Source organism: Ciconia boyciana, chromosome 1 (assembly GCF_034638445.1).
Source record: "Ciconia boyciana chromosome 1, ASM3463844v1, whole genome shotgun sequence".
NCBI classification, from domain to species: domain Eukaryota; kingdom Metazoa; phylum Chordata; class Aves; order Ciconiiformes; family Ciconiidae; genus Ciconia; species Ciconia boyciana.
In genome coordinates, this window is record NC_132934.1 from 17482814 (window position 1) to 17508195 (window position 25382).

The following is a 25382-nucleotide window of genomic DNA, read 5'->3' on the forward strand; positions in this document are numbered from 1 at the left end:
CACACTGAAATAGGAGAAAGAACTGTTTGATTTTTGTTTCTTTACATTGTCCTCAGATCTGTCATCTGGCAACTCTGATATAACTTTCCTTTTTTTTTTTTTTTTTTAAGCTATGATGTTGACTCAAAGAGTCCTAACCTATCAAAACATGTAAGTTTTTCCTTGTTATTATACTTTGTTGTGCTGAAATGCTTACACTTTCCTAAATATATTTATTTTCTTTTGACTGTGATACCAGATGCACAGAGACAAATATTGTTTTCTCATTGTGTTGTCCTTTTCTTCCATGGGCTCAGCAAGATACTCAAACCTTCAACTCCTGTTCCAGTAATTGAACAATGAAATCTAGGCTACATATTTGCATATATCTTTGGTAAAGATAATATTTGGTAAAGATAATATTGATCTTTATGGAAACAGTATTGCAGTGTCAGATCAGTTAAAGGACATAGTTCAAAAATTTATTTTTTGCAGGGTTATTTTCCTCTTCAGTGGGATTAGTTCTGAGATCCAATTTGCTATATGGACCTATAACTAACACAGCTCAGAGATGGGAATGAGTGACCTGGGCTGAGAGAAGAGTCAGAACTACTTGTACAGCTATTTGCTACTATACACAGTATCATAAAGTTATGGTTTGCTGTATAGGAGTTATAGTGTCTCAGTTCTCATTACTGTTTGTGAACAAATCTCACAAGCTACTGTTACCACTACTGCCAGTGATGCCGGGAAGAACAGAGCTAGCAAGCTCTTTTCACTTGCAAGATAAGGAGTTGGACTGCAGCATACAATTTTTTTCAACGTACATACAACAGTTTGAAAATCCATTCATATTTTTATACTACTTATGTTACAGGGAGATATAATATGAAAATTAGCTGATTTTTAGTGGTATAGTTAAATTATAAAACACGAAAATAAAGTCTTCCATTAAAGCAATGCTTGTGTATAATTGTCAGTCCAGGATGCTCATACAGATCCTGCACAGGCTTGAATTTATGCCAACATAATTAACTTCCAAGAAATTAATAGAATCAGTGTAGAATCTCTTCATAAAAGAGAAATTTATTAAAATGCGCCAGTTAAAGAAGGTAAAGAAACAGTCATGTTTCTAATGCTTTTAAATTTTCCATCTCAGTTTCATTTTTGTTGATGAAAAAGGCAATATAAAAACATTAAGTGGAGTACATAATAAATGTAACCCAGTGTTATGTAAAATATGTAATAGTGAGTCTGTTTTATGATTCATTATTGCATAATTATTATTAAGATGGGATGTTCAGCAGAATGTGTTCTACAATAGTGAACAGCCCAGATAAATGGGAAACCGAATTTGTTTCAATGTGAAATATGAATTCTGAGTTTTTATGTTACTGCCTTTCAGGATTTTTTGGGACAAATGTTTTGTACACTGGGAGAAATAGTTGGATCACAGGGGAGCAGACTGGAAAAATCAATTGTGTAAGTATGTCATTCTTGAATGTTGGATGAATACATGCTGCTTCATGAGGTGAGAGTTGTGGGGTTTTTGTGCTGTGAGGTATCTTGATATACGGAATTGACAGACATGGCTTCTAAGAGGGGATAAATTGTTAGGTACAATAGAAGTCTTTCTTTATAGACTATGATAATTTAAGTTTCAGTTTGGACAATTAGCAAGGGAATTGACTCATTCAAAATTTTTGTCAACTTCATTACATCTTGCATTAGAAATAGTTTGAGTATACTAATCTTAAAAATGTTTTTCTTTCTAGTTTGCAAATAAACCATCATAAACCTTTATTGCCTTTTGTTCAAGCATCAAGGAAGAAAGCCCTCACTGTTTCAAATCCAAACATTCCTACTTGTATTTCTATTGTTCCCAATAATACAATTCCCAAACAAAACCTGTCCAGGAAATAGCCTTGAGGACAAGTATAATAAGTGGTATAATAGAAGAGGTGTGTTAGGTTACATGATTAAAAAGCTTGTCTGCAGACAAAGGAGAAGAGAGGCACAATGGGCAGGTGGGGGAACCCAAATAATACCTTGCCCTGGCTCCTTCCAGACCCATTCCAGGAGACCCATCAGCCCATTGAAGTCCCATTTCCACAACCATAGGAGCACAGAGGTACAAGGCTGGTGGGAGAATGCCAGTAAACCAATTAGAGCAACAGCCCCTGCCCAGCTCCTACCAGGGCTGACCCAGGAGAGCCTCAGCACCATGGGATGGGGACACACACTCTCTAAGTATTCTGGACATGTTTTTAGTTCATGATGGTGAGCAGGTTGGTTGCATACTTTGACCGTCTACTTGAGCACACAAACACTATCCTGTCGATCGGGACGAGAGGTTGGGCCTATTTTGTTTACTTCTACTAAAACAAAAGTTCACTAACTTTTCACTATCTAGGCCTAATTTATGCTAACTCCTACAGTGAACTGCACTGTTGCAACTCTATTGACTGTGTCATGGTTTAACCCCAGTTGGCAACTAAGCACCACACAGGCCCTCACTCACTCCCCCCCCGGTGGAATGGCAGAGAGAATCAGAATAGCAAAAGTGCGAAAACTCGTGGGTTGAGATAAAGACAGTTTAATAGGTAAAGCAAAAGCTGTGCACGCAAGCAAAGCAAAGCAAGGAATGCATTCGCTCCTTCCCGTGGGCAGGCAGGTGTTCAGCCGTCTCCAGGAAAGCAGGGCTCCATCACACATAACGGGTACTTGGGAAGACAAATGCCATCACTCCTAATGTCCCCCCCTTCCTTCTTCTTCCCCCAGCTTTATATGCTGAGCATGACACCATATGGCATGGAATATCCCTTTGGTCAGTTGGGGTCAGCTGTCCCAGCTCTGTCCCCTCCCAACTCTTTGTGCACCCCCAGCCTACTCACTGGTGTGGTGGAGTAAAAAGCAGAAAAGGCCTTGACTCTGTGTAAGCACTGCTCAGCAATAAGGAAAACATCCCTATATTAACAACACTGTTTCCAGCACAAATTGAAAACATAGCCCCAAACTAGCTACTATAAAGAAAATTAACTCTAGCCCAGCCAAAACCAGCACATTCTCCACCCCTTATTCCATACCATTTACGTCATTACCATTTATGTCATGCTCAGGTCCCACACTATCCAATACATCCTCATTAACCACCCCCCCCCTTCTCATCCTTTGATATAATACACGGATGTCATTCCCATAGTCTATGGACCACCCCTGTAAAATGCCCATAAAATGTGCACAAATATCCACAAAATGTCCATTGAGTTCATTTAGTTCATGAGTTTGGGCTCCATCTGTTAATGGTGGTCACTCAGGACAGGAGAGGTGGTGCGTTGCGTGGAGTTATTTGGCATCAAAGCCAGCTCAGGCTGGGTCACTGCTGCACTTTGCACTGCACTGGCTTGTCCTGCACTGGTTTGGGTGGTTCCTGCTATAGTAATTGCCATAACATGCAACTCAAATCCAGGGTTACAACAATTTAAAGGTATATCCATTACAGTCTCCACCCCGGTCCCTTTGGGCCAGGTTATAGGGTTTAACATTGCAATTAACTCCTTCCCTTGCTCCTTGCCTGGCTAGCAACAAGGGGTTCCTGTTATGTTGTGGGCTTATCCATGGCTACATGCTTTTGAGGTTCTCCAGCACGACCTCATGCACAGCCACTGATGCTTCAAGGTGTAGCTGCTGCAGCATGGACTTATCCACAGCCGCAGATGCTTCGAGGTGTACCTTCTCCAGTGTGGACTTATCTTTGGGCCACAGTCCCTTCAGAGGTATACCTGCTGCAGCACAGGCATAACCACGGCCACAGATGCTTTGAGATGTTCCTGCTCTGGTGTGGCCTTATTCACGGCCACAGACGCTTCAGGGTGTCCTGCTCCTGCATGGACTCATCCCCAGGTCACAGTCCCTTCTCCTCAAGTTCACACGGGAGTTCCAGCCTGTCCAGTGCAGCAGCACAGAAACAGCAGCGATGCCCTGGCCATCTGCCAGCCCAAGCGCATGGCCACTGCTGTTATCAAAATGTTCCCAGCACAGCAGAGTAAGGTGATCAGCAGTACAGCTGTACAGCAAGAAGCAAAAGCAAGAAGCAGCCACTAACGAGCACTAGACTCTAATATACAGTAAGGCAAAAAAGCCCCATGGCAAGCACAGGAGCCTGTCAATTAATAGCTAAACAGCAATAACAGCTATAAATCTGATCTAGCACATTCCAATCAAACCTGTCGTTATCTCAAACCCTTCAAGCCCTGTGTTGGGTGCCAAAAAGGACTGTTGTGGTTTAACCCCATCACTGCTCAGCAATAACAAAAACATCCCTGTATTATCAACACTGTTTTCAGCACAAATCCAAAATATAGCCCCATACTAGCTATTGTGAAGAAAATTAACTCCATCCCCACCAAAGCCAGCACAGACTGTTTTGACTAGTTGTCAGTTGACTCTACTGGAAGCCTGTGGTGAATTGGTCAGAGAAAGGTGCTGACTTTGAAGACACTGATATTTGGTAAGACAAATCTTGCTGATTTCTTGAAGGTCTTTATAGTTCTTTCTGTCTTCAAAGTGGTAAATTATTCAGTACCCTACACATTTTTTTTCTGAGAAAATTCCTGAAATTTATTTTAAACAAGTAAATTAAAAATTGTCCATTCAGCAGTTTGTTATCACTTGGTACAGGTTAAGTGAAGTCTGACGTGAGTAAAAGATGAAGTTTAAAGTTTGAAATCTGCAGTGAGAAAGGAAGAGATCTCAGTGAAGATTCTATGGAAAAAAGGTCTTATAATTATTTCACAGTTCTGTGGGCCTGTGTAATACACTTTCTCTTGGGTAAACAAGCATTGTTCAGGTCTGGCTTTTGATACTGTGTTGTATGGCAGTTACTAAATGGACCCAAATCAGTTGTCCTCCTGAAAGATTTTGAAATATACCTTCCTTTTTGTATATGTGGTGTGGGTAGATGTTTGTTAATGAGAAAGTATTCATGACTTTATCAGCTCTTCCCAGTGTTCAGGTTTTATTTTGTCATTGGTGCTTTTGACAGTGCTGTGGCTAGACAACTGTGTCTGGTTGATTGTTCACTCTGGACTCTCTGAAGTCTGGATACCTTGGTGTCTAGGAGACATTTTTTGTCTTATTTTATTCATTAAACCATTGCATTGCATTTCAGGATTGTTTGCTTATAGGCATGTATTTAATGTCTCTTAATATTCAAATAACAATAATTCAGTTGACAATATATTGCATGTTTTCCGTTCCTAAGGATATTTACTGCTTTAAATTTACAGTTCTCTTTACAAAGTCAAGTCCACGTTCACATAACTTGAATGTTCTTTACGATGTGTCACTTGAGATCAGAGAGCTTTTTCTCTTCATAGTATTTCTGAAGTTCATTAACATTTTGTCTTTTCTGTTTTCTACCAATGGATGTACAAAGAAGAGAATTCCCAGTGCTGTTTAGTCCCAGTCAGCAACCCTACTGAAGCAGCGCTTTTTGTACTTAAGCAGCTTGAGAAGCTTGAATTCCGTTCTCTGATTGGCATTCAAGCTCTGACATTCTTTCAAAATTAATATTAGAAAGACCTGAAGCTTAAACTTCAGATCTATCTACTTTGGACATTTACAAACTCTCATGAGATTCAGGACTCCATGGCTGCCATGAGCTGGCCAACGCCCAAGTCAGATTGTGTATCACCAGGGACAGTTCCCTGAGAAAGTCTACCATGAAAGGATACTCCTGTCCTTCATCAAAATGAAGGTAAAACATCTCAAGTCTAGAGGGTCACCATTGCAGTGGTCTGTCAGGCAGGCTGAAACATACCTTGCTACTAACCTTCATGGTGAGTGCAAAAGTGAAGATATGCATGCACATTTTTCTTCTTCACCTTCATGACAGGCATGACTTGCAGTTTCATTGGTCTTACAAGCACCATCGGATTACACCTCTGAGGCATGAACCTAATAGTATTTGGTCTTGGCAGGTATGAGGATGTCTCCTGAACCTCCCTCTCTGTTTCTGACACCATTAAGGGATTTGACTTTGATGCAGTCTGTCGCAGAAGACTCTTGCTCCCAGTATGGTAGTGCACTAGTCCGTTATCCCTGTGACTATGAGCGTTTTTGTTCAAGAACATATTTTAGTGTTGCAATTTATTTTACAGACTGGTCAGGTACAGAGATGAATATTTGATCTGGATAATTTCTCTTGGAAAAGAAATCTAGTCATACAAAGCTGGTGGAATGGAGAATCTGACATTTTAACAGTAACGTTTACTCTCTTTACCTATTGGGTTACTAGATTCATTAAATGCCTTCTCAAGACAAGCTCCATGTGTAAGACTTACTCAGATTGGCCTTGCATGCACCAGTTGTATTAGCATGAAAGGATGAGGTGCAGATGTATCTACTTCTAGAAATGACACAGCTTTATTTTTCTCTCAAGAGAGCGTCACCTTCCCAGACATTATGCAGAATTAGATATTTGCACGTTCTGTCTTCCTAGAGAGAAGATGCTAGCCACATTTATAACTGAGCAATGCTTCTTTCAGGGTCCACTAAGTGCATTCCTGTAGGGATTCCCTTTAATGAGGAGGCAGAGCCATTGCAAAGCTTAATGAGTATTCTATGCTAGTTATTCACATCTGAGTGCCATTGCCTGCTAATGAGGCTGTACTGGAGCCAGCTGGCCTATTTTGGGCAGTTCTTTCTCCTGTCATCTTGTTGTGAACATAATTGATAGAAAAACATCTGAACCCTGGAATTGGGACTTCCTATATATTTGTCCTATCCTCTTATCTGTGATTGTGCCTGCCAGAGGGCTCAGTTCTGTAAATTCAGGGATAAGACTACATTTTTGAAATGATCTGAAAAATGTTCCGTCCTGTGCCTCATTGCAGTTTCAGCTTGCAAAATTGGAGGCTCTGTTTAACCTCTCAGGTTTGAATTTGGACATAAATTGTCATCTTTCCCCAACTTTTTCACAAACTCTGGAAAAGTCCTCCTTTCAGTCCTTGTTAAAGCCCAAGTGGTCTTCAGAGTGTCCTTTCAGACTTCTCTAGGTGCTGCAGATGTGGTGTCTCAATTGTGGAATCATTTGTTCTAAGGAGACAATAATTACTCCTCAAGACTGCATCTTGTTTAGAGACATGCGGGTATTGTTGAGGACCTTTCATTTGATGATGGTTTTCTGTTTGGTTCCTCTGACAGTCAAATTATTTGCTCCCTCAAATACTAACTAAAAAGAGGTGGTCGCTGTAGAACACCTTGAGCTCTCAAACCAGTAGGACCCACTGAAACGTAGATCTTCCTCACATTTTACCTTCCTTTATTCAGTTTGCACCCTATTCACACTTAGGCTGGCACATTTTCTATATCTGAGTGTCAGATAACTAGCACTGAGTGTTGGAGTTGACAGTGGTTATGCAATACAGATTGCCTCATTATTACCCCACAAACCCTGATCTGTAACCCTTTCCAGAGAAACTTACCCTGAGAAATTGGTAGCTTGAACATAAATTCTGTATTGTCACTGTATTGTCACGCTATAGAACCAGTTCCAGGGCAGCTCAACACCAGCTATTCCTTAAAGCTAAAGAAGATGGGCAGTGGCACTGCATTCCAGATTTAAACAGGTGGAACTCTTACATGCTCGTCTTCAAGGTAGTATTAGTCAGTATTTCCCTGGCAATTGGAAGGACTGGTCTGTAATGCTGAGTCTTCAAGTAATGTATTTTCATACAGTGATAAGACCAGCTTGAAATTATTTTGTTATTTTCTCACAAGGCATTATTGCAAGTTAAAGGTCTTTCCATTTGGCTGATCTGTGACCACTGAAGTTTTTGTCAGGGTGCTGACTTTACATTTAAGGATTTTTTTTCCTAATGAAGCATTAGTAAGGGAATTTTTAAGAGAACAAACCCTTTAGTGCCTCCAAATGGTCCAGTAGCTTTTTAATACTTGTAGTCTCAAGACAAGCATACAAAGTTTGTATTTAATAGTGTCACAAACTGTAGAGGTCATTTGGTAGAGTTTTTAGTTCCTGAATAATGAGAACTTTTTGTTCTGTACAGAAATTCTGTGCTAATCTCGATTAAGCATTTCACCTCTTCACCAGCCATCATGGTAATACTATCCTTTTATAAGGCATGTGTCCTCGAGAACCTTGGTGATATGTCAAGCTAAACATTACCACAGGTACTTTCAGATATGACTATACCGTGTGTACTTTTGATGTCTACTCAACAATCACGAATTCCTTTTTTTTTCTGACATACCCACCCAAACATCTTCAGGGGATTGGCTCTCCAGTTTCCCCCATCCTTCAGAGTGATAATTCCAGACACATGTATGTATCTCTTGGGGTTGGGTCTCCCTTGACCTTCACGTTCGTAAGATGAAATGAAGCATATTGTCCTTATGAACACCATATTGTTCGTAAGATTAAATGAAGCAATTGGTTTCAGCTGGGATAGAGTTAATTTTCTTCCTAGTAGCTGGTATAGTGCTGTGTTTTGGATTTTAGTATGGAAATAATATTGATAACACACTGATGCTTTAGTTGTTGCTAAGTAGTGCTTACACTAGTCAAGGACTTTTCAGCTTCCCGTGCTCTGCCAGGTGCACAAGAAGCTGGGAGGGGGCACAGCCAAACTGGCCAAAGGGCTATTCCATACCATATGGTGTCATGCTCAGGATAGAAACTGGGGGGAGTTGGCTGAGGGGGCAGCAATCACTGCTCAGTGATGGGCTGGGCATCGGTCAGCGGGTGGTGAGCAGTTGCATCACTTTCCCTCCCCCCGCCCTGGGTTTTGTTCCTCTCTCTCTTTTGTTGTTTTCCTTTTCATTACAATTTTATCGTTGTTATTATTATTAATTTCTTTTTCCCAATTATTAAACTGTTCTTATCTCAACCCATGAGTTTTCTTACTTTTGCTCTTCGGTTTCTCTCCCCCATCCCACTGTGGGGGGGAGGGTGAGCGAGCGGCTGTGTGGTGCTTAGTTGCTGACTGAAGCTAAACCACGGCACATGTCTTCACATAAATGTCTTCATTTGCCCATCTCAGTGTGAGACAGGCAGGTGTTGACTGCCATGTGTTATAACTGCAGGCAGGGTGGCACAAGGTTCTCTATCAAATGGCAACTGTTTGGTGACTAGTTTGTCAGAAATGGGGCTTGCTTATCAACAGTTTACTTCAGGCCTCCAGCTCTTCAGGAGGTGATCAGAGTTATACTTTTCACAATCTAGCATCTGGCACAATAATCTTTTGGAAGTGGGATAAGTCTATTTGACTTTTCATACCAAAGGAAATGTTTGATGCTTTTTCTTTAAAGTACTGTCACTGCCCAGACTACATCTCAAATATGTCCCTAATGGCACAGTTAACTGGGCTTGAATACTTCAATAGAAAGAATTTTGGTTCAGGTAATGGCAATTCTGATACTGGCGCCTTCTGTTTGAGTTGGCATAACTTACAGAATTGTGGTGCTGGGAACTTCTCGTTTTTTAATTACACTTCTGAGATTTCTATTTCTTCCTTACCTGTCAAAGCCGGGTCATGGTCATTTGTTCTTGAAACATTTTACCATGTAAGGTCAATATCACCCTGATAACTAAGTCATCTCTACTACTGCTCTTACGATCAAATTTCAGAAGGTTTTGGTGCTTCAAGAAGTACTGTTCAAAAGAAAAAATGCAGCTTTTTCATCTTTTGAAAATCTGAGATTTCAATTTCAATATCCCATTGCTACAGAGGCTAAAATGGGTAATTTTCAGTCGTAAGCTGTTAAAGGGTGACAGCTTTAAAACCAGATGATTTGAAGATGCTGAGAAAACTATGAATCATACTGTGTAACATTTGGAATTATGAGATTCTTTTTTTTCTCTTATTTGAAGAAAATTCTCCTGTTTGGTCTTAAAGTATTGTACTTTATAAGTCATATCGCATTAAATGGAAGAGTGCCATAAGTTTTGTATGTATTTAAATTGTCATTTAAAATTTCACAAGAAAAACTTGAATAGTTTCCATATTCACTGTTTTCCTTGTGAAATTCAGACTTACCACGTAGCACTGAGGAGGTCCAGGAGAGCAGTCATGTGTATCTCTGATTATTGGCAAATGACTGCAGCAGTATAGGAGCAGCATTCCCTGATGTATTCCTTATAGACTTAAACATCAACTTGTAAACAAGAGTTTCAGTGAGCTTGCATAAATTTGCATCAGTATTTGCTCCTCTCTTCATAATTTCTAAACTTTTATCTGCTTTTAATAACTATTTTCCCACCAATTCTGTATTAGACCACAGTCTTGCTAAACTTATTTAAAGTTGTAGAGCATTGTAAAAAGTTTCAAAAGGATTAAGGAAACTAATAAGCGAAATAAGGACAAGAGTAGATGTTTACATTAATATTTTGTTGTAACAGAAGAACAGGAGTGCCCTCTAGTTCTCTTAGAAAAACCTAAAAAATACAATCAATGTGAAAATACAATTTTACCTTAATGTCTTCTTAGAAAGTAATTTTATTCAAATAATTAATTATTTTCAAGAAAGACATAAAGAAATAAAGAACTATAGTTTTAAATATATTTTAGGTATTTTGTTTAAGGAAAAATTGCAAAAGGATGCTTTTCACAAATTGGTAACTTGTAGAGTCATCTCTAAATAAAATGTTAATAGGAGGGTGGAAAATAGAATTTCTGATTCTGTCATTTCATCCCATTTAAACTTTTAATGCTATTTCCTTTAAAATTGAAATTGATTTGTTTCTTGCTAAATAGAATAAATATGCAATGCATTTACCAATTCACTTAGGATAAACCAACTTTTTTACACAGGACAAGTGACAGAAAAGGGAAACTATAGCATGCCATCAGTTTTGTGACTTGAAAGCTTACCTTGTGCTTATCTGTGCCAGTTGTAACTTTCATAAATGTTATTAAGGAACTGAGGTGATGTAGTTGTATTTTCTTGTAGGGGAATTCCTGGGAAGAAATGTGGAACAGTCATAGTAACAGCAGAGGAACTGGGCTGTTGCCGAGTAAGTATGTGTTCATTGCTTTTTGAAAAACAAAATGAAAATTATTTTGTGATTTACACTGCAACAAATTGTCAAAGGTATAATGTATAAATTTGCATTTTGTGATATATGTAAGAAGTTGGGATACTTTTTTCCTATCAATTACTCTTTCGTTTTAGATAGCAGAAGCAGAAAGAAGCAGAAAACAATGCAGAAAGAAGCAGAAAACAATACAAAGCATCAAGTTTTTGATTCTTAGATGAGTTTTAAATCTAGTCTTTATTTCCCCAAGTACTTAATCACATTTTAATCTTTTAATGTCCAATTTTTAACAAAGAACCATTTGTTTCAGCCATGGAATTATGTTTCCATTAGGGAATATTGACGTTACATGAACATCAAAGTAAAATTTCCTATTTTTAACCTTATAATTGAAAGTTTTTATGCTAATAGTGAGTCATATTATTTAAAAAATGTGAAGTTAATGTTTATTGGAAAAAAGTAGTAAGGTATTTCAAAGAATCATCATAAAAGAAGAGTTAAACAGTTTTCTTTAAAGAGTGAAGACTTCCTTGTCCTATTAATGGCAGATCCTTACTTGTTTAATAGAAAACAGAAGAATAGCAGGGGAGAGGGCAGTGAGGAATTTGGCTGGTTAAGGGGAGAGACATGGTATGGTCATGACCTTCCCCAAGAGTGTCACCACGCCTCCCCCTCCTAGGGTTCATGGAGAAGTGGATTGCACAGAGGAGGAAGCTTGCTGGTCAGAAAGCACCTGGCAGCCAGGCCAGCTCAGTTGCTTCCCAGCACTGAATGAGCTAGCAGCAATCCGTAAATCATAAGGAAACAGAGGCTGGAAGGAAGAATAAGGAAGGATTATAGATACGGGATGATAAAGGCCGGTTGGAATCTGAGGAGGGGGGCAGTTTGTCAAAGCATGGTATATATTGGATGGGGCTGTAGGGCGTATCTTTGAAGAGTTGGCAATGACCAGATAGCAAATCTTAAATGAAGAAAGCAATAGTATCAGGCATTTCATGAGAATGTACAGGGGATCTGGAGAGTGCAAGATTAGATACATAAACCTACAAAAATACCTTGAAGCTTGAAGAGATTTGTTTCTGGGGCTTAGTTTTTGTAATTTGGTCGTGTTGAGGGGGTAATGCTTCACCTTTTGTGTAACTTCTAACTTTTATACCACATCCTAAGTGGTTAATTTTTTTCCTATTTATGCAATAGTCATGTTTCTCTTTTTACTAATATATCTGATAGCTAATCTGTTTAGGCCTTATTTTCTTAATTTCATTAGATATTCAAAGTAAAAAGAAATCCTTAATTTTGTGCCTTATTTCCAGCTTAGTCAAGTTTGTATTATTTGTCTGCAGAAGTGGTATGTTTGAATAGCACATGGGCTCAAATCTTATTTGCCTTTTCCAGGCACCCTGCTGGTCCTGCACAGTTATGTTAATAGGGTGCCCCAACTCAGTCTCATTTAACACCCATTTAGCAGTAGGAAATTCCCATGTTACTAGTATGAATGAATAAGTATGGTCATGGAAAATGCCTGTCTTTCCCCTCTGTTTTACGTCGGCTCAAAGTTTTGTACATAGTACATGATCAAAATGTTCACACTTTTATCAGATGACAAAATGGGTACATCATTTAATTGCTTTCCTGCAGAAATTGTGCTTCTACATTTCTTAAGAAGTTAAGCTTCTACCATTCTTAAGAGACATGTGCCATCACCCCAAGCATTTATTAGTAACCTTAAAAGAGACTAAAGGCAATTTTTTCCTGATATTCTGGGTTTATCCTCCAAGACCTGCATTTGTATCCTAGGTGCAACAAACTCTGTGCAGTCAGGTTTTGAGTATGTCCAAGAAGACTCCACAGTTTCTCTGTTCCAGTGTTTCGCCATGCTCACAGTAAAAAGGTTTTTTCTTGTATTTAAGTGGAATTTCCTGTATTTCAACTTGTACCTATTACCACTTGTTCTTCCACTGGATACCACTAAGCAGAGTCTGTTTACTCCCTCCCATCAGGTATTTATACAAATTGATAAAATCCCCCTGAGCCTTCTCTTCTCTAGGCTAAATAATTCCAGCGCTCTCAGCCTCTCCTCATATGAGAGATGGTCCAGTCCCTTAATCATTTTAGTGACCCTTTTACTGGAATCGCTCCAGTATGTCCATGTCTTTCTTGTACTGGGGAGCCCAGAACTGAACACAGTACCCAGGAGCAGCCTCACCAGTGCTGAGTCACTTCCTTCAACTTTTCTCTCAGCACTCTTCCTAATGCAGCCCCGGAGGCTATTGGCCTTCTTTGCTGCCAAGGGCAAATTGGTCAACTTGGTATCAACCAAGACCCCCCAGTCCTTTTCTGCAAAGCTGCTTTCCAGCTGTTTGGCCTGCAGCCTGTACTGGGTATTCCCCTCCAAGTGCAGTACTTGGCATTTCCCTCTGTTGAACTCCATGAGGTGCATGTTGATTTGTTTTTCCAGCCTGTACAGGTGCCTCTGAATGGCGGCACAACCATCTAGTTGTTGTGGTTTAGCCCCAGTCGGCAACTAAGCACCGCACAGCCGCTTGCTTATCCTCCCCCCTGGTGGGATGGGGGAGAGAATCGAAAGAGCAAAAGTAAGAAAACTCACGGGTTGAGATATGGACAATTTAATAATTGGAACAAAAAATAATAATAATAATAAATTGTAATAAGGAAAACAACAAGAGAGCAAGAGAGGAACAAAACCCAGGAAAAAACCAGTGATACAACTGCTCACCACCTGCCGACCGATGCCCAGCCTGTCCCCCAGCAGCGATCGCTGCTCCCTGGCCAACTCCTCCCAGTTTCTATACTGAGCATAACGTCATATGGTATGGAATAGCCCTTGGGCCAGTTTGGATCAACTATCCTGGCTGTGCCTACTCCCAGCTTCTTGTGCACCCAGCAGAGCATGGGAAGCTGAAAAGTCCCTGACTAGTGTAAGCACTACTTAGCAACAACTAAATCATCAGTGTGTTATCAATATTATTCCCATACTAAAATCCAAAACACAGCACTATACCAGCTACTAGGAAGAAAATTAACTCTATCCCAGACGAAACCAGGACACTGGTGTATAAGCCTCTACTTCTAGTTTTGTATCGTTTGCAAACTTGCTGAGGGTTTACTCTGTCCCATCATCCAGGTCATTAATCAAGATGTTAAATATTATTTGCCCCATTTTTGATACCTGGGGTACACCACTAGTGACTGGTCTCCAGCTGGACTTCGTGCCACTGATTACGACCCTTTGAAGCCCAACAGTTCAGCCAGTTTTCAGTCCACCTCACTGTCCAGTTATCTAGTCTGTAATTCATCAGTTTGTGAACAAGGACATTATGGGAGACAGTATCTAAGGCCATACTAAGGTCAAGATAAACAACATCCACTAGTCTTCCCTCATCCACTGAGCCACTCATTTCATGAGGGAAGGCTTCAGGTTGATCAGGCATGAATTTCCCCTTTGTAAATCCATGCTGATGACTCTCAGCCACCTTCTTGTCTTTCATGTGTTTGGAAGTGTTTGCCAGGATTATTTGCTCTAGCATCTTCTCAGGGATTGAGGAAAGACTGGCCTGGATCCTCTTCTTTGCCCTTTCTCAAAGACAGGAGTGACATTTGCTTTCTCCCAGTCCTCAAGAACTTCTGAACATCATGACTTTCCAAAGATAACCAAAAGTGGCCTCACAGTGGCACTGGCCAACTCCATCAGCACTCACAGATGCATCCTATCAGGTTCCATGGACTTCTGTATGTCTAGGCTGTTTAAATGTTCCCTTACCTACTCCTCCTCTACCAAGGGCAAGCCATCCTTGTTCCAGACTTTCTCAGGTCTGGGTCTCAGGTGCCCAAGATTCTTGAAGGCTAATCTTACCAGTAAAGACCAAGGCATAGAAGGCTATGAGAAACACGGACTTTTTCGTGTCCTTTGTCACCTGGTCCCCTGCCCCACTCAGTGGTGAGCCCACATTTTCCCTAGTCTTCCTCTCGCTGCTGTTACACCTGCAGACCTGTTTGTGGAACACAGTCTTCTAGCAGGCCCTGCCCCAGTTAGCTGGTGAGTCTGCAGGTTTATCTTTGCATTTATAACCTTCTCACATTCTTGACTCTACCCAAAGAGGTGACCATGTGTGACCATCAGTTTGCCTGACCACAGCAAAGAAACTTTTATCTGTATTTGTCATCAGAATGGGTGTATTCCAGGCTCATTTTCTGGAAGCTTCTAGACTCTTAATAGCAAGCTGCTAAGCTATTTGCTTTACAGACAGCAGGAGCAGACAACTGCAGGTTTAAGTCACTGAAGGAATGAGGCTTAGTTGTGTCTCACTGGAGTTTTTAAAATGAATTCTAATATGCATTCCTTGCCTGTGCATCTGCTTCCCTTGGAATGCAACTTTGGATTTCAGAAAATACTGGAAAAATCCTGAGGCATTTAGCATAGAAATTTACCTTTCCTCTGCACCCCCCTACAGAGGAATTCTTGGTTCCAGCAGTTCAAACTGCACTATAAGGACATTGCAGGGATGCGAATATGTACAGGGTGTCTAGAAGGCAGATACCCTCATTTAGTTTGTTTTCTATTTGTATGGTTATTAGTCAATGATTTTTTTTTTATTTTAGTGTAGTAAACTGCATGTTGTATGTAATTTTTCTGTATTACCCATTTCAGGATTCAGTTTTAATGCAATTTTGTGCGAACAAACTAGACAAGAAGGACTTCTTTGGGAAATCTGATCCTTTCCTTGTATTTCATCGAAGCAATGAAGATGGCAGGTAGATGCCTGTTAAGTATTTCTGCTGCTAAACAGTAGGCAACTTTTTTATCTGCAGATGGCAATATAGTTTTCATTTTTTTATATTTGTCAAATTAAGCTGTGTTTCTTTTATAATGTTTGCTGGATTTAAATATATCATGTTATACAGTATAGGAATAAAACTATTGTAACAAATAGATCAAATATTGCAACTCAGGGTTTTAAGAGTTGAATGTATGATAAATATAAAGTACTACAAAAATTAATTGTAATAAAAATAGTTAAATAGTGTGACTTTGCTAAGATATAGTATGCCTTTAAATTAAATAGAATTCTCAAAGGAAATTGTAGCTGCAGAATACGCTAATGCTTAGAAATTGTTTTAGGTAAAAACATACTGCAAATTTGGAAATATCTTTTATCTTTTTGACAGAGTTCTAGGAAATAGAATTCAAAAATACCTTAAATAGAAAATTTTTTTACAAGTGGCTGTTTTCTACATTCATGCTGTAATTTGTTAAAGTACGTTAATCTCTCCTGTTCTGCTACTAAGACTTGACACGCAAACTTCTCATCAACATACTACTTACGTGGGGGTCTACTGACAGGTTAAGTTTTCTTGGAAACCAATAGTCCTCACATATAACATTGCATCAAACCAAAGGCTAGACAGTTATGATATTAATTGTTTCAGTAGCTTAACTAGAACAGTTGTTAACATAAACCTATGCATGGGTATATGTATGTCTGTTCCCTGCTCTTTTCCCCTCGGAGGCAGATTATAGGAACAGCTTCCTGAATAAATGCTGAATATGTTAAATTGCAAGCCTGGAGGAGTTATGGCTCCTTTGTGAGTGGTATTAAGGTCATTAGTGGAATTTCTCTGGGCATTCCTGGGAGTGCTGGTATATGCGGTTTCTCTTGGCCTTGAGTGCCACACTTCTCCACTTGCTTCCAAGAGGTGAGTGGAGAGCCACTGATTCTTTATTGGTCTCCTGAATCCAACAGGCGGTTGGGGCAGTACTTCTGCACCCGCTGGCAAAAAGGATGCTCTCTTTTCTGTCTCTTAGCTTCAGGCATGCCTTCTGAGTCATAGCCAGGATAAAAACATAAGGAAGATATTCCCTCAAAGGACAACTTTAGTTACATCTGTATGTAGAATTTCAGTAGCTATTTCACCAGTGACCTTGCCTCCTATTTTCTTTTGAACAATTCAGTCCCCAAGATGACAATTCAAAAGAAGTATTTTAATTATGCATCATTTAGAGAAAGCAGAATGCATTAAAACAATTCATTGTATTTCACCTGAGACAAGGTGATCATGGGATTTCACAGAGGCTTATATGTTTTACCTGAGACAGCCCTGGTTAAAAAAGCATAGACATAAAATGGGGAACAAGCATCAGAAAGCCATGACTCTCTCGGCTCAGTTTCTTAATCGCTAAGCAAGAGTCAAGTCCTTACCAGACCGCTTTCTTTCTGGATCTGTGACTGATTCCTGGCTGTACAAGGCCCGTTTAAACAAGTGGGATGGAGACTGCTCTTGCCTGAAATAACTCACCAAATGGTTGTAATTCTTGTCAAAGTTTTGGGTAAAAACTTTTTAGGTTTAGAGTTGTTTAGCACCGTAGTCTGTAATCTCTCTCAAACAGGTCTGTCCTCTGATTTCACTGCATTTCTTTGTTTCTTATCTTAAATTTTATATGGACATTGTATGAGTGAATACAGATGACAGCTGTTTTGATTCCATGTTTGATGACACAAAAGAAAAAGTAAATAAATACAAAATATATCTTTTTTTTATTACAGTTTTACAATCTGCCACAAAACGGAAGTCGTAAAAAATACATTAAATCCAGTGTGGCAGGCATTCAAGATTTCTGTCAGAGCACTGTGTAATGGAGACTATGACCGGTAAGCTATAGGTTAAGCTTTCTTAGCATGTATGATTTTTTTTTCCCCCTAACTCATGTATTCTTTTATATCTGAGTTTTTTCTATGCAATTCAGTTCCTGATGTTATTTAGGTTATTTAATCAGCATTTTGAAAGGATAATATGTGTTCAAAACCATTCATCACATTAAAGAATTTTAAAAAATAAAGCCGATATGTTAAATCTGTAGGAAATGTTAGTGGTGATTTCTGGAAAAAAATTCTTCGCTCTCTATGGTGTGATTAAGAAACAGTTAGAAAGAAAAGACTAATTTGAAGAATGGCCACTGTTACTGTTACTAGTGTGCACAAGTATTTTTTAATAATGTTTCAATGAAAAACAATTATGATCTGTCTTCCTTGGGTGACATTGTAATGTCAAAGGATGCTGATAAATGAAAGCCTTTAAAATATATAGGTAGTTAGATGACAAACACAGAAGGTAATCATAATCTTGTTCAGATTTGAAGTTTTCAGTGACCCCATGCAAAAGGATCCATCTTTGAAAAACATGGTAATAACAAGCAATATAAATAAAAACAAGGTAATAAACAAGGTATAAATAAAAACAAGGTAATAACAATAATAACAAGCAAATTAGGCTGAGGAATGGTGGATATTTTTAGACTCCTTAAAAATGGACATGTTAACTTCTAACAATATCAACAAGAAAAATGTTTAACTCCCTGTTGATGACCTCTTGTTCTGTTGTCACCATTCATATTTTTGAAATGCATTTAGATATTGGTGTTATTATTAAGTACCCAGTTAAATGTCTGGTATTTTATCTATCTCTGCTACCTGAAATCTGGAGTACTGGAATTATTTTAGTAAGACGCTGAGGAAGTATAGACTTATCAATTAGTCGTAATACTTTTAGCAGTGTATAGTGTAATATTTAGTTTAAAATAATGAAGGCAGTATATGAAGACTAGAATAAAAATATGCATGGTATGCAAGCTGAATGTAGTAGATAGATGGATAGATGTGCTAAGGTTCAATTCAGCTTTACATAGACTGTGTGAAAAATACAAAAGATGCAAAATGTACTTGTCTCGGTATTTCAAAGGCAAAAGGTCCAAAATCTGGTTTGAATGCCTTGTAACCCCTAAACACCTGTTTTATTTTATTAAGTTGAGATTGTTATGATCATATCTTATTATCTTATATAAGTTAAGGTATTTTATCTTATTAAAATAAAAAGAGGTTTAGTACTGCATTCTTCTAACCATGAACTAATGTTTCCATCAGCAGAAGCCAAATCCTTTGTTGAAACATATTGCTGCATGTAGAGAAATTAAGACTTTGCTCAAATTGATAATTTTCCTATGAGTATGTCTTTGAAACAATCTTTAATTTGGAATATAAGTAGTTACTTTTCTTTTCTACCTCAGTTTTTATTTTCAGCTTCCATGTATGTGATTACCATCCATTCATGTACATTTTATTTTACTGTAGTACATGATTTTGCCATGTCATAACTCTATTGCATTACTTTATCAAACTAATTATTCAGTGAAATGTGTACACTAAAATTATTTTAATCGGTTACTATGAAAGCCTAGTCTTCCTTGGAGGCATTCCTTGAACTTGTAATTTACTAGCTAATGCCAGGGGATAGACAAACCAACTCTTGAATCAACTGACTGAATCTCAGTAGTCAATATGAAGAAGCAGGAGAGTTAGGAGTGCTTATATTCACTAAGCTAAGCAGAGTGCTTTCACAGTAATAAACTTAAAGCTCTGTCTTTATAAGCTGCTTATTAAAAAGTCCAAAGCTAATTGACTTGCGATTTTTTTTTTTCCTAGGAAAGTGGTATTTTTTTATCATTTTTGGGGGGAATGGCCATTTCTAGTCTTTTCTACTGGATCTTAGCTGCTTTATTTGATCTGTGATATTTTTCTAGTACTTGATGTCATGTTCCTTCAAACTGAAGGAAAAAAGGTTCTCCTACATTGCTAATGCTCTCCTTGTGAAGTACTTGATACAGTCGTTGTCAGTCATGTTGGTTACTCTTTCGATTAGATGCAATAAAAATACAGCAATTTCATAATAGGTACATTCTAAGCAAATAGAATTTTTAACTTGCATATTGGTTCATGTGCATAATGCATAAGCAAAATAGTGTACATGAAGCTAGGCTCTGGACGCTGCACTATTTATCATATTAAAGAAAAAAAAGGTTTTCATAATAATTAAAAAAGATATTGTAGTAGAGGCATATTGAAATAACTCCAGCATTCCAAAAGAGAATTAAAAAGTGTAATAGCGTGCCTCAAATTATTGTGTAACTACTGTTTTCTCATGTTGATTCTACTTTGAATGCTTTCAACATAATGTGCTCAGTGAATGCCTTATGAATAAAAGGCTCCATGGAACTTCATAATCCTGCCGACAACAATAGTGTTTCAAATCAAGAAATACTCATTAGCTGTCAGATTAATTCAAGTTAGTATCTGCTGATAGTCCAGAAAAAGCATCCAAAGTTCAGGGTTTTTTAATTTGAAAACTTTTCTTTCTAAAGGTGTAAGGATTAGATTCCTAAGCTCAGCATGGTAATACATAAAACACAAACCCCAAAAGTTTCTTTCAGATTATGATAGTTTCACAGATCAAATTTTGGTGCTCTAGGTTCTGTGATAGATGTGAAAGGTGGGAATAATATAATTAGTGAGAATATATCACAGTAAACATTTGTTCTAGTTTTGGGGAGAGTAAATCTTCAGTTAGTGTATGCTTCTGAGTGAGCTCCGTCCACTTTTTTATTGTGAAAAGGCCAGGATTTGCTCAATTTTTCTCAAACTATGTAATAATACAATATGTTTTCAGCCATCACAGGGATGGGATTTCAGTACTACAGTAGTACTTAGTATCTCTAATATTTTTGTTCTCTTCTTTCTTTCCCTTAATATGAGCTCTCAAATAGCACTTACACAGTTATTTTCTGCATAAAAGTTTTAAGACAGAGATATCCTAAACCCCAACATTCTCTAACTTTGATTTTTTTTAAATTAAAGATTTTTTTAAATTAAAATAGAGAACCCATCCTCTAAACTGTGTCCTTTAAGATAAAATAGCAGTGTAGAGAGGGTAAAATATCAGTATGTGAAGATTTGAAAGGCCTTTTAATATCTTGCATGTCATGCAAAATAGGTAAAACTCAAGATCTGTGATCAATCCTTTTAATATGAAATAAATTTCAGGAGAGAGGAGCGTTATTCAAGGAAGAATTGCTGTTATTGAAGTTGCATGTCTGAAGATCCTTCTCAAGAATTTATCTTGATAATCTTAAGAATTTGTCTTAATAATTCAAGTTTTCTCTCTGAGGTGATTTGGCTATTTGAACACAGATTTGTAAGACAATTCAAGACTTAAGTCCCACTAAGCCTTATGTAAATCTTAACTTACTAGCATGTCCTTTCTATCTTAATAGTAACAGGTTTTGAAACCTGGAAGTAAAATAATGGTTCTCTAGGGAAAAAAACTCTGTGATATTGCCTTTCTTACTAAATTAAATACAGTTTCCTTTCAAGGGTCAAATACTTAGTGGGATAAAGTAGGTTTGGAGCTGTTCTTGATTTCATTCCACAGAACAACTTTCACTTTAATCAGTTTTCATTCTAAGGTAATTTAACACCAAACTGAAATTCCACAAGAGGGATAAAATGTAACAAACGGTGTGGTCAGAGCCATTACATTTGAGTTGAAAAGAGACAAAGCAATTCCTTCTTTGCCTATTTTGGAATATCATAAAAAACATGAAAAACATCTAGGCATGAATTTGTTGGTGTACCTAATATCAGCTGTTGATCAACCTTATCCTCAAAGGGACCCTTCCTAGTAAAGAAAATTATTCAACATGTATTCAACTGTATCTGACAGGAAGAATGGGGAGCAGCTTCCGTGAAAGCAAATTATAAAGTAATTGCTTGGATTCCTGTCCCCTCTATTAATACCACAGGCCTGATGACTTCACTTCATGTGAAACTGTTCTGAAGAATAAAAGCAAGCACGTTGTTGCTTAAAATATAGGAAGTCTGCAGGTGTTATTTTTCTCTCCCGTGTTCAGTTCATTTTAGGCCAGATAGGATTCATTATTACTGATCGTTGAATTTACTTATATATACACTCTTTCTGTAGTAAAAGGAGATAAATAAAACTATATACTATCTCCATCCTGATATATGTTTCCTGTTTCATTAATGATGCTAATATGCTCTATAGTATTTGCATTTTAAGAAATCCACTCTTCAAGTAAGTATGTAAAATAAGATTGTTCCTTTATATGGGAAATTTTTATTTTCTATATTTTGTCTGTTTCCCAGTCATCCCTGAAGCAAGAATAGTTAGAGCCGTTCTCAGAGGTTCACTTTGCTCATAAGGAAACAGTTCATCTCCACGTTCATCTTCCATTTGCGGCTTTTACGTGTGTATAGAGTCATAGAATGGTTTGGGCTGGAAGGGACCTTTAAAGGTCATCTAGTCCAACCCCCCTGCCATGCCCAGGGACACCTTCCACTGGATCAGGTTGCTCAAAGCCCCATCCAACCTGGCCTTGAACACTTCCAGGGATGGGGCATCCACAGCTTCTCTGGGCAACCTGTTCCAGTGTCTCATCACCCTCATTGTAAAAAATGTCTTCCTTATGTCCAGTCTAAATCTGTCCTCCTTCGGTTTAAAACCGTTTCCCCTTGTCCTGTCACTACAGGCCCTACTAAACAGTCTGTCTCCGTTTTTCTTATAAGCCCCCTTTATATATTGAAAGGCCACAATAAGGTCTCCCTGGAGCCTTCTCTTCGCCAGGCTGAAGACCCCACCTCTCTCAGCCTTTCTTCATAAGAGAGGTATAATCTCATAAATGTGAAGTAATGTATGGGAGGTACATGAGCTTGCCTATTGGATCATACTTTTAGTTAAACTGTTTCGGTATCCTGTCTCAGTATCCTGATTCACACAGTAGCCAGTTGCAGATTCATCAGAGGGATGCTCAAGAAACTGTATGAATCCATTATATACTTAACATTTTTCATGAGGCACTTCTCTGAAAATTTGCCAATTAGTTATTGTTTTATACTGTGAAAAAATATTTTAGATCCATGTATTATTTTGTGTGTATAATAATCTACTAGTTTGGCTTTCAATTCTGATTTAAATGAAATCTAATTAGTTCTATTGAAAACATGTTTGCACTGAGTACTTGTGTGTTGGCGGACTTTAACATTTTATTACCCAACGTGCCCACCAGCTCCAGACTCACTGAGAGGAGGCTGCGTATTCCCACAGTGTCCAGGGCAATCTGTCAGTTTGGGAAAAACTGGTACCCAGAGTCTGCCTCTGTCGTGTTCCCCCCCATATCCCATGATCTGCTTGTCCCATTTCATTCTAGGAGGCCAGAGTCATGGTTATGTTGTATAATCTGATGGTTATCTAGTGTAGTCTGATGAAAGAACTAAACAGCTATCCTGTTGGCTTTATAGGAATTTAAAAAAATTATCCTGCGCTTTTCTGTCCTCTTTGGTCAGATAGCCAAGCAGCCTCCTTCTCTGTTGAGAGATAGGGAGGAGTTTAAGAGGGGAAAAGCACAGTCTTTAAAGAACTACAGATTTCTTTCATCTGCAGCCACAGACAGGGCCTTCACAAAATCTTGGGTGGATCTCACAGAGTTTTCATCTTTCACTGTTGCACAATGTTTAGAAGCAGTTAATACTGTCTACCAGATTGAAGTTTTATTGTATTCTGGAGTATTTATTTTCATTTAAGAACCAAAATGTATGGACTAGAATTCCATACTGCTTTAAATGTGCTTTACTTTGTATTGCAAACATTGCTTTTAATCTGTATTTTACTGTTTAATAATTTTGTTTTATAAGGGCGCTCTCAATCTCTGCACACTTCTTCTCAAATATGGATATATTACTTTTTTCTGTAAGATGTTATTACCCCACAGTAGATATCCCTTTTCCAGATAGTAGCATGTACCAAAGAAACCTTCACAATAAGTTCCAGTTTGTTAATGTTCTTAAAAACTTTGATAATACTTTAAGGTTTAAAGAATCATTTATAAAAAACCACAGAAAATTCAGAGCATCAGCAAGTAAAAATATCTCGGTTAAAATTCTAATATGTTTAGTTGTTTCCTTAGCTTCCACTGTATTTTATTATTAATTTATGAAGATATATTGGGTAACCTGAGTGACTTGCTGTTTTCTGCCCTGTGAGAAATGACTGGAAAATTCTCCCTTCTGGATTTGGCACAATTGATGCACCCATATGCTATTAAAATACAAGTATTAAAGGCAATCCTGGTACATTTTAATATATATTTTAATAGGGTTGTGTTTTTTATTTTTGTAGGACAATTAAAGTAGAAGTGTATGATTGGGATAGAGATGGAAGGTAAGACATTAATTCTATTGTTAAACTTTAGGGTTATCCATGCATATTTATACACATTTTAAAATGTATAAATACATAGTGGCCAGGACTAGAGAATGGTATTTATCAATATTTAGAGGTGCAGGTACTGGAAAAAAAGTTTTGCTGTGCTACAGTTCTGTTTTGTTTTGCAGTTGTGGTAAGTGCTGATGTATTAGCCTATTTCAAACATGATGTGTGTATATTCATATATGGAACAAGCATGATGGAATACTTTGTGATCTGTAAAACCAGTTTTGTGAATCTCATTATGTTATCAGTTAATAATCAGTATGAAGAGAGGGATAATCCATTTTATAACCTACTTTCTTTTGCTTAAAACACTGCTTCATAAGCTGTTGCTTTTCAAGTATGATAAAATGCCTGAGCCTGCAATTGCTACTTCATGGTTGCCTAGCTATTGCAACGTAGAAACTACCTATTAGTTATCATAATTTCAGATTGGGTTTGAATGTTCATTTCCATGCCTGTCTTCATCAAAACATTGTTGTAAATTCTAGAGTGGGAAGACCTGGGTTTTAAATAACTCCATTGCTAGAAAGAGGATGGCAGAATATACGTGAAATTTCTGTTGCTAAATTCAAGAGGGGCAATCTGTTATTATTCAAGCTTGCTGTCTGTACTGAGTATGCCTTTTTTCTGAAGAAATTAGCCTTTCAAATTGCCTTTATTTTGACAAACAAGATAGAATTATTTTTTTATCAGACTGGATTGATACCTCTTGTTCTTTTAAAAATGTTTGAGCTTGTATCTTAATACTATAGTTAGAAAATGTACTCATAAATCATGGTACTAGAACTTGTATGTAATACAAGAATATGTTGATTTCTATTTATCTTTAAGTTGGTCTGTCTTAATTATTTCCTATTAATCTTAATTTATATTTTTAAATATATGGATATGCACTTACATTTGGATTTTTAAGAGTATATAATTTATTATACAGTAATGTCTTTAATATTGCTAATGCAATTTGCTGCTAGTATTATAGCTAATGATATTGTGCTTCTGTGGCCCAATAGATCTTGTAATCATAATAGGCAAATTTATCCTGTGCTACCATTCATTTCCTTGCTGACAAGGTCCAAAACCAGTTTCAGCTTTCTCAGCTTATACTTTTGTCTTTTTGGTTCCATCATGAAGCCTGTTGATTTATAAGCATTCTTATCACATGTTTACCCTCTATAAATACCTGCTAGTGCAAATTCATCCTTCTTGATTAGAT

The 25382-nt window shown here is 37.8% G+C and overlaps 1 protein-coding gene across 2 annotated transcripts in view; it reads left to right on the forward strand.

The window, feature by feature from the left end:
- CPNE8 (copine 8) overlaps nucleotides 1-25382 on the forward strand; it is a 112784-nt gene that overhangs the window by 37392 nt on the left and 50010 nt on the right. For both annotated transcript variants that reach the window (XM_072860038.1, XM_072860029.1), the window contains exons 5-10: nucleotides 111-150; nucleotides 1385-1461; nucleotides 10951-11014; nucleotides 15705-15808; nucleotides 17599-17703; nucleotides 24077-24118. In XM_072860038.1, the coding sequence (XP_072716139.1) occupies nucleotides 111-150; nucleotides 1385-1461; nucleotides 10951-11014; nucleotides 15705-15808; nucleotides 17599-17703; nucleotides 24077-24118 (432 nt within the window). The remainder of the gene's footprint in view (nucleotides 1-110; nucleotides 151-1384; nucleotides 1462-10950; nucleotides 11015-15704; nucleotides 15809-17598; nucleotides 17704-24076; nucleotides 24119-25382) is intronic.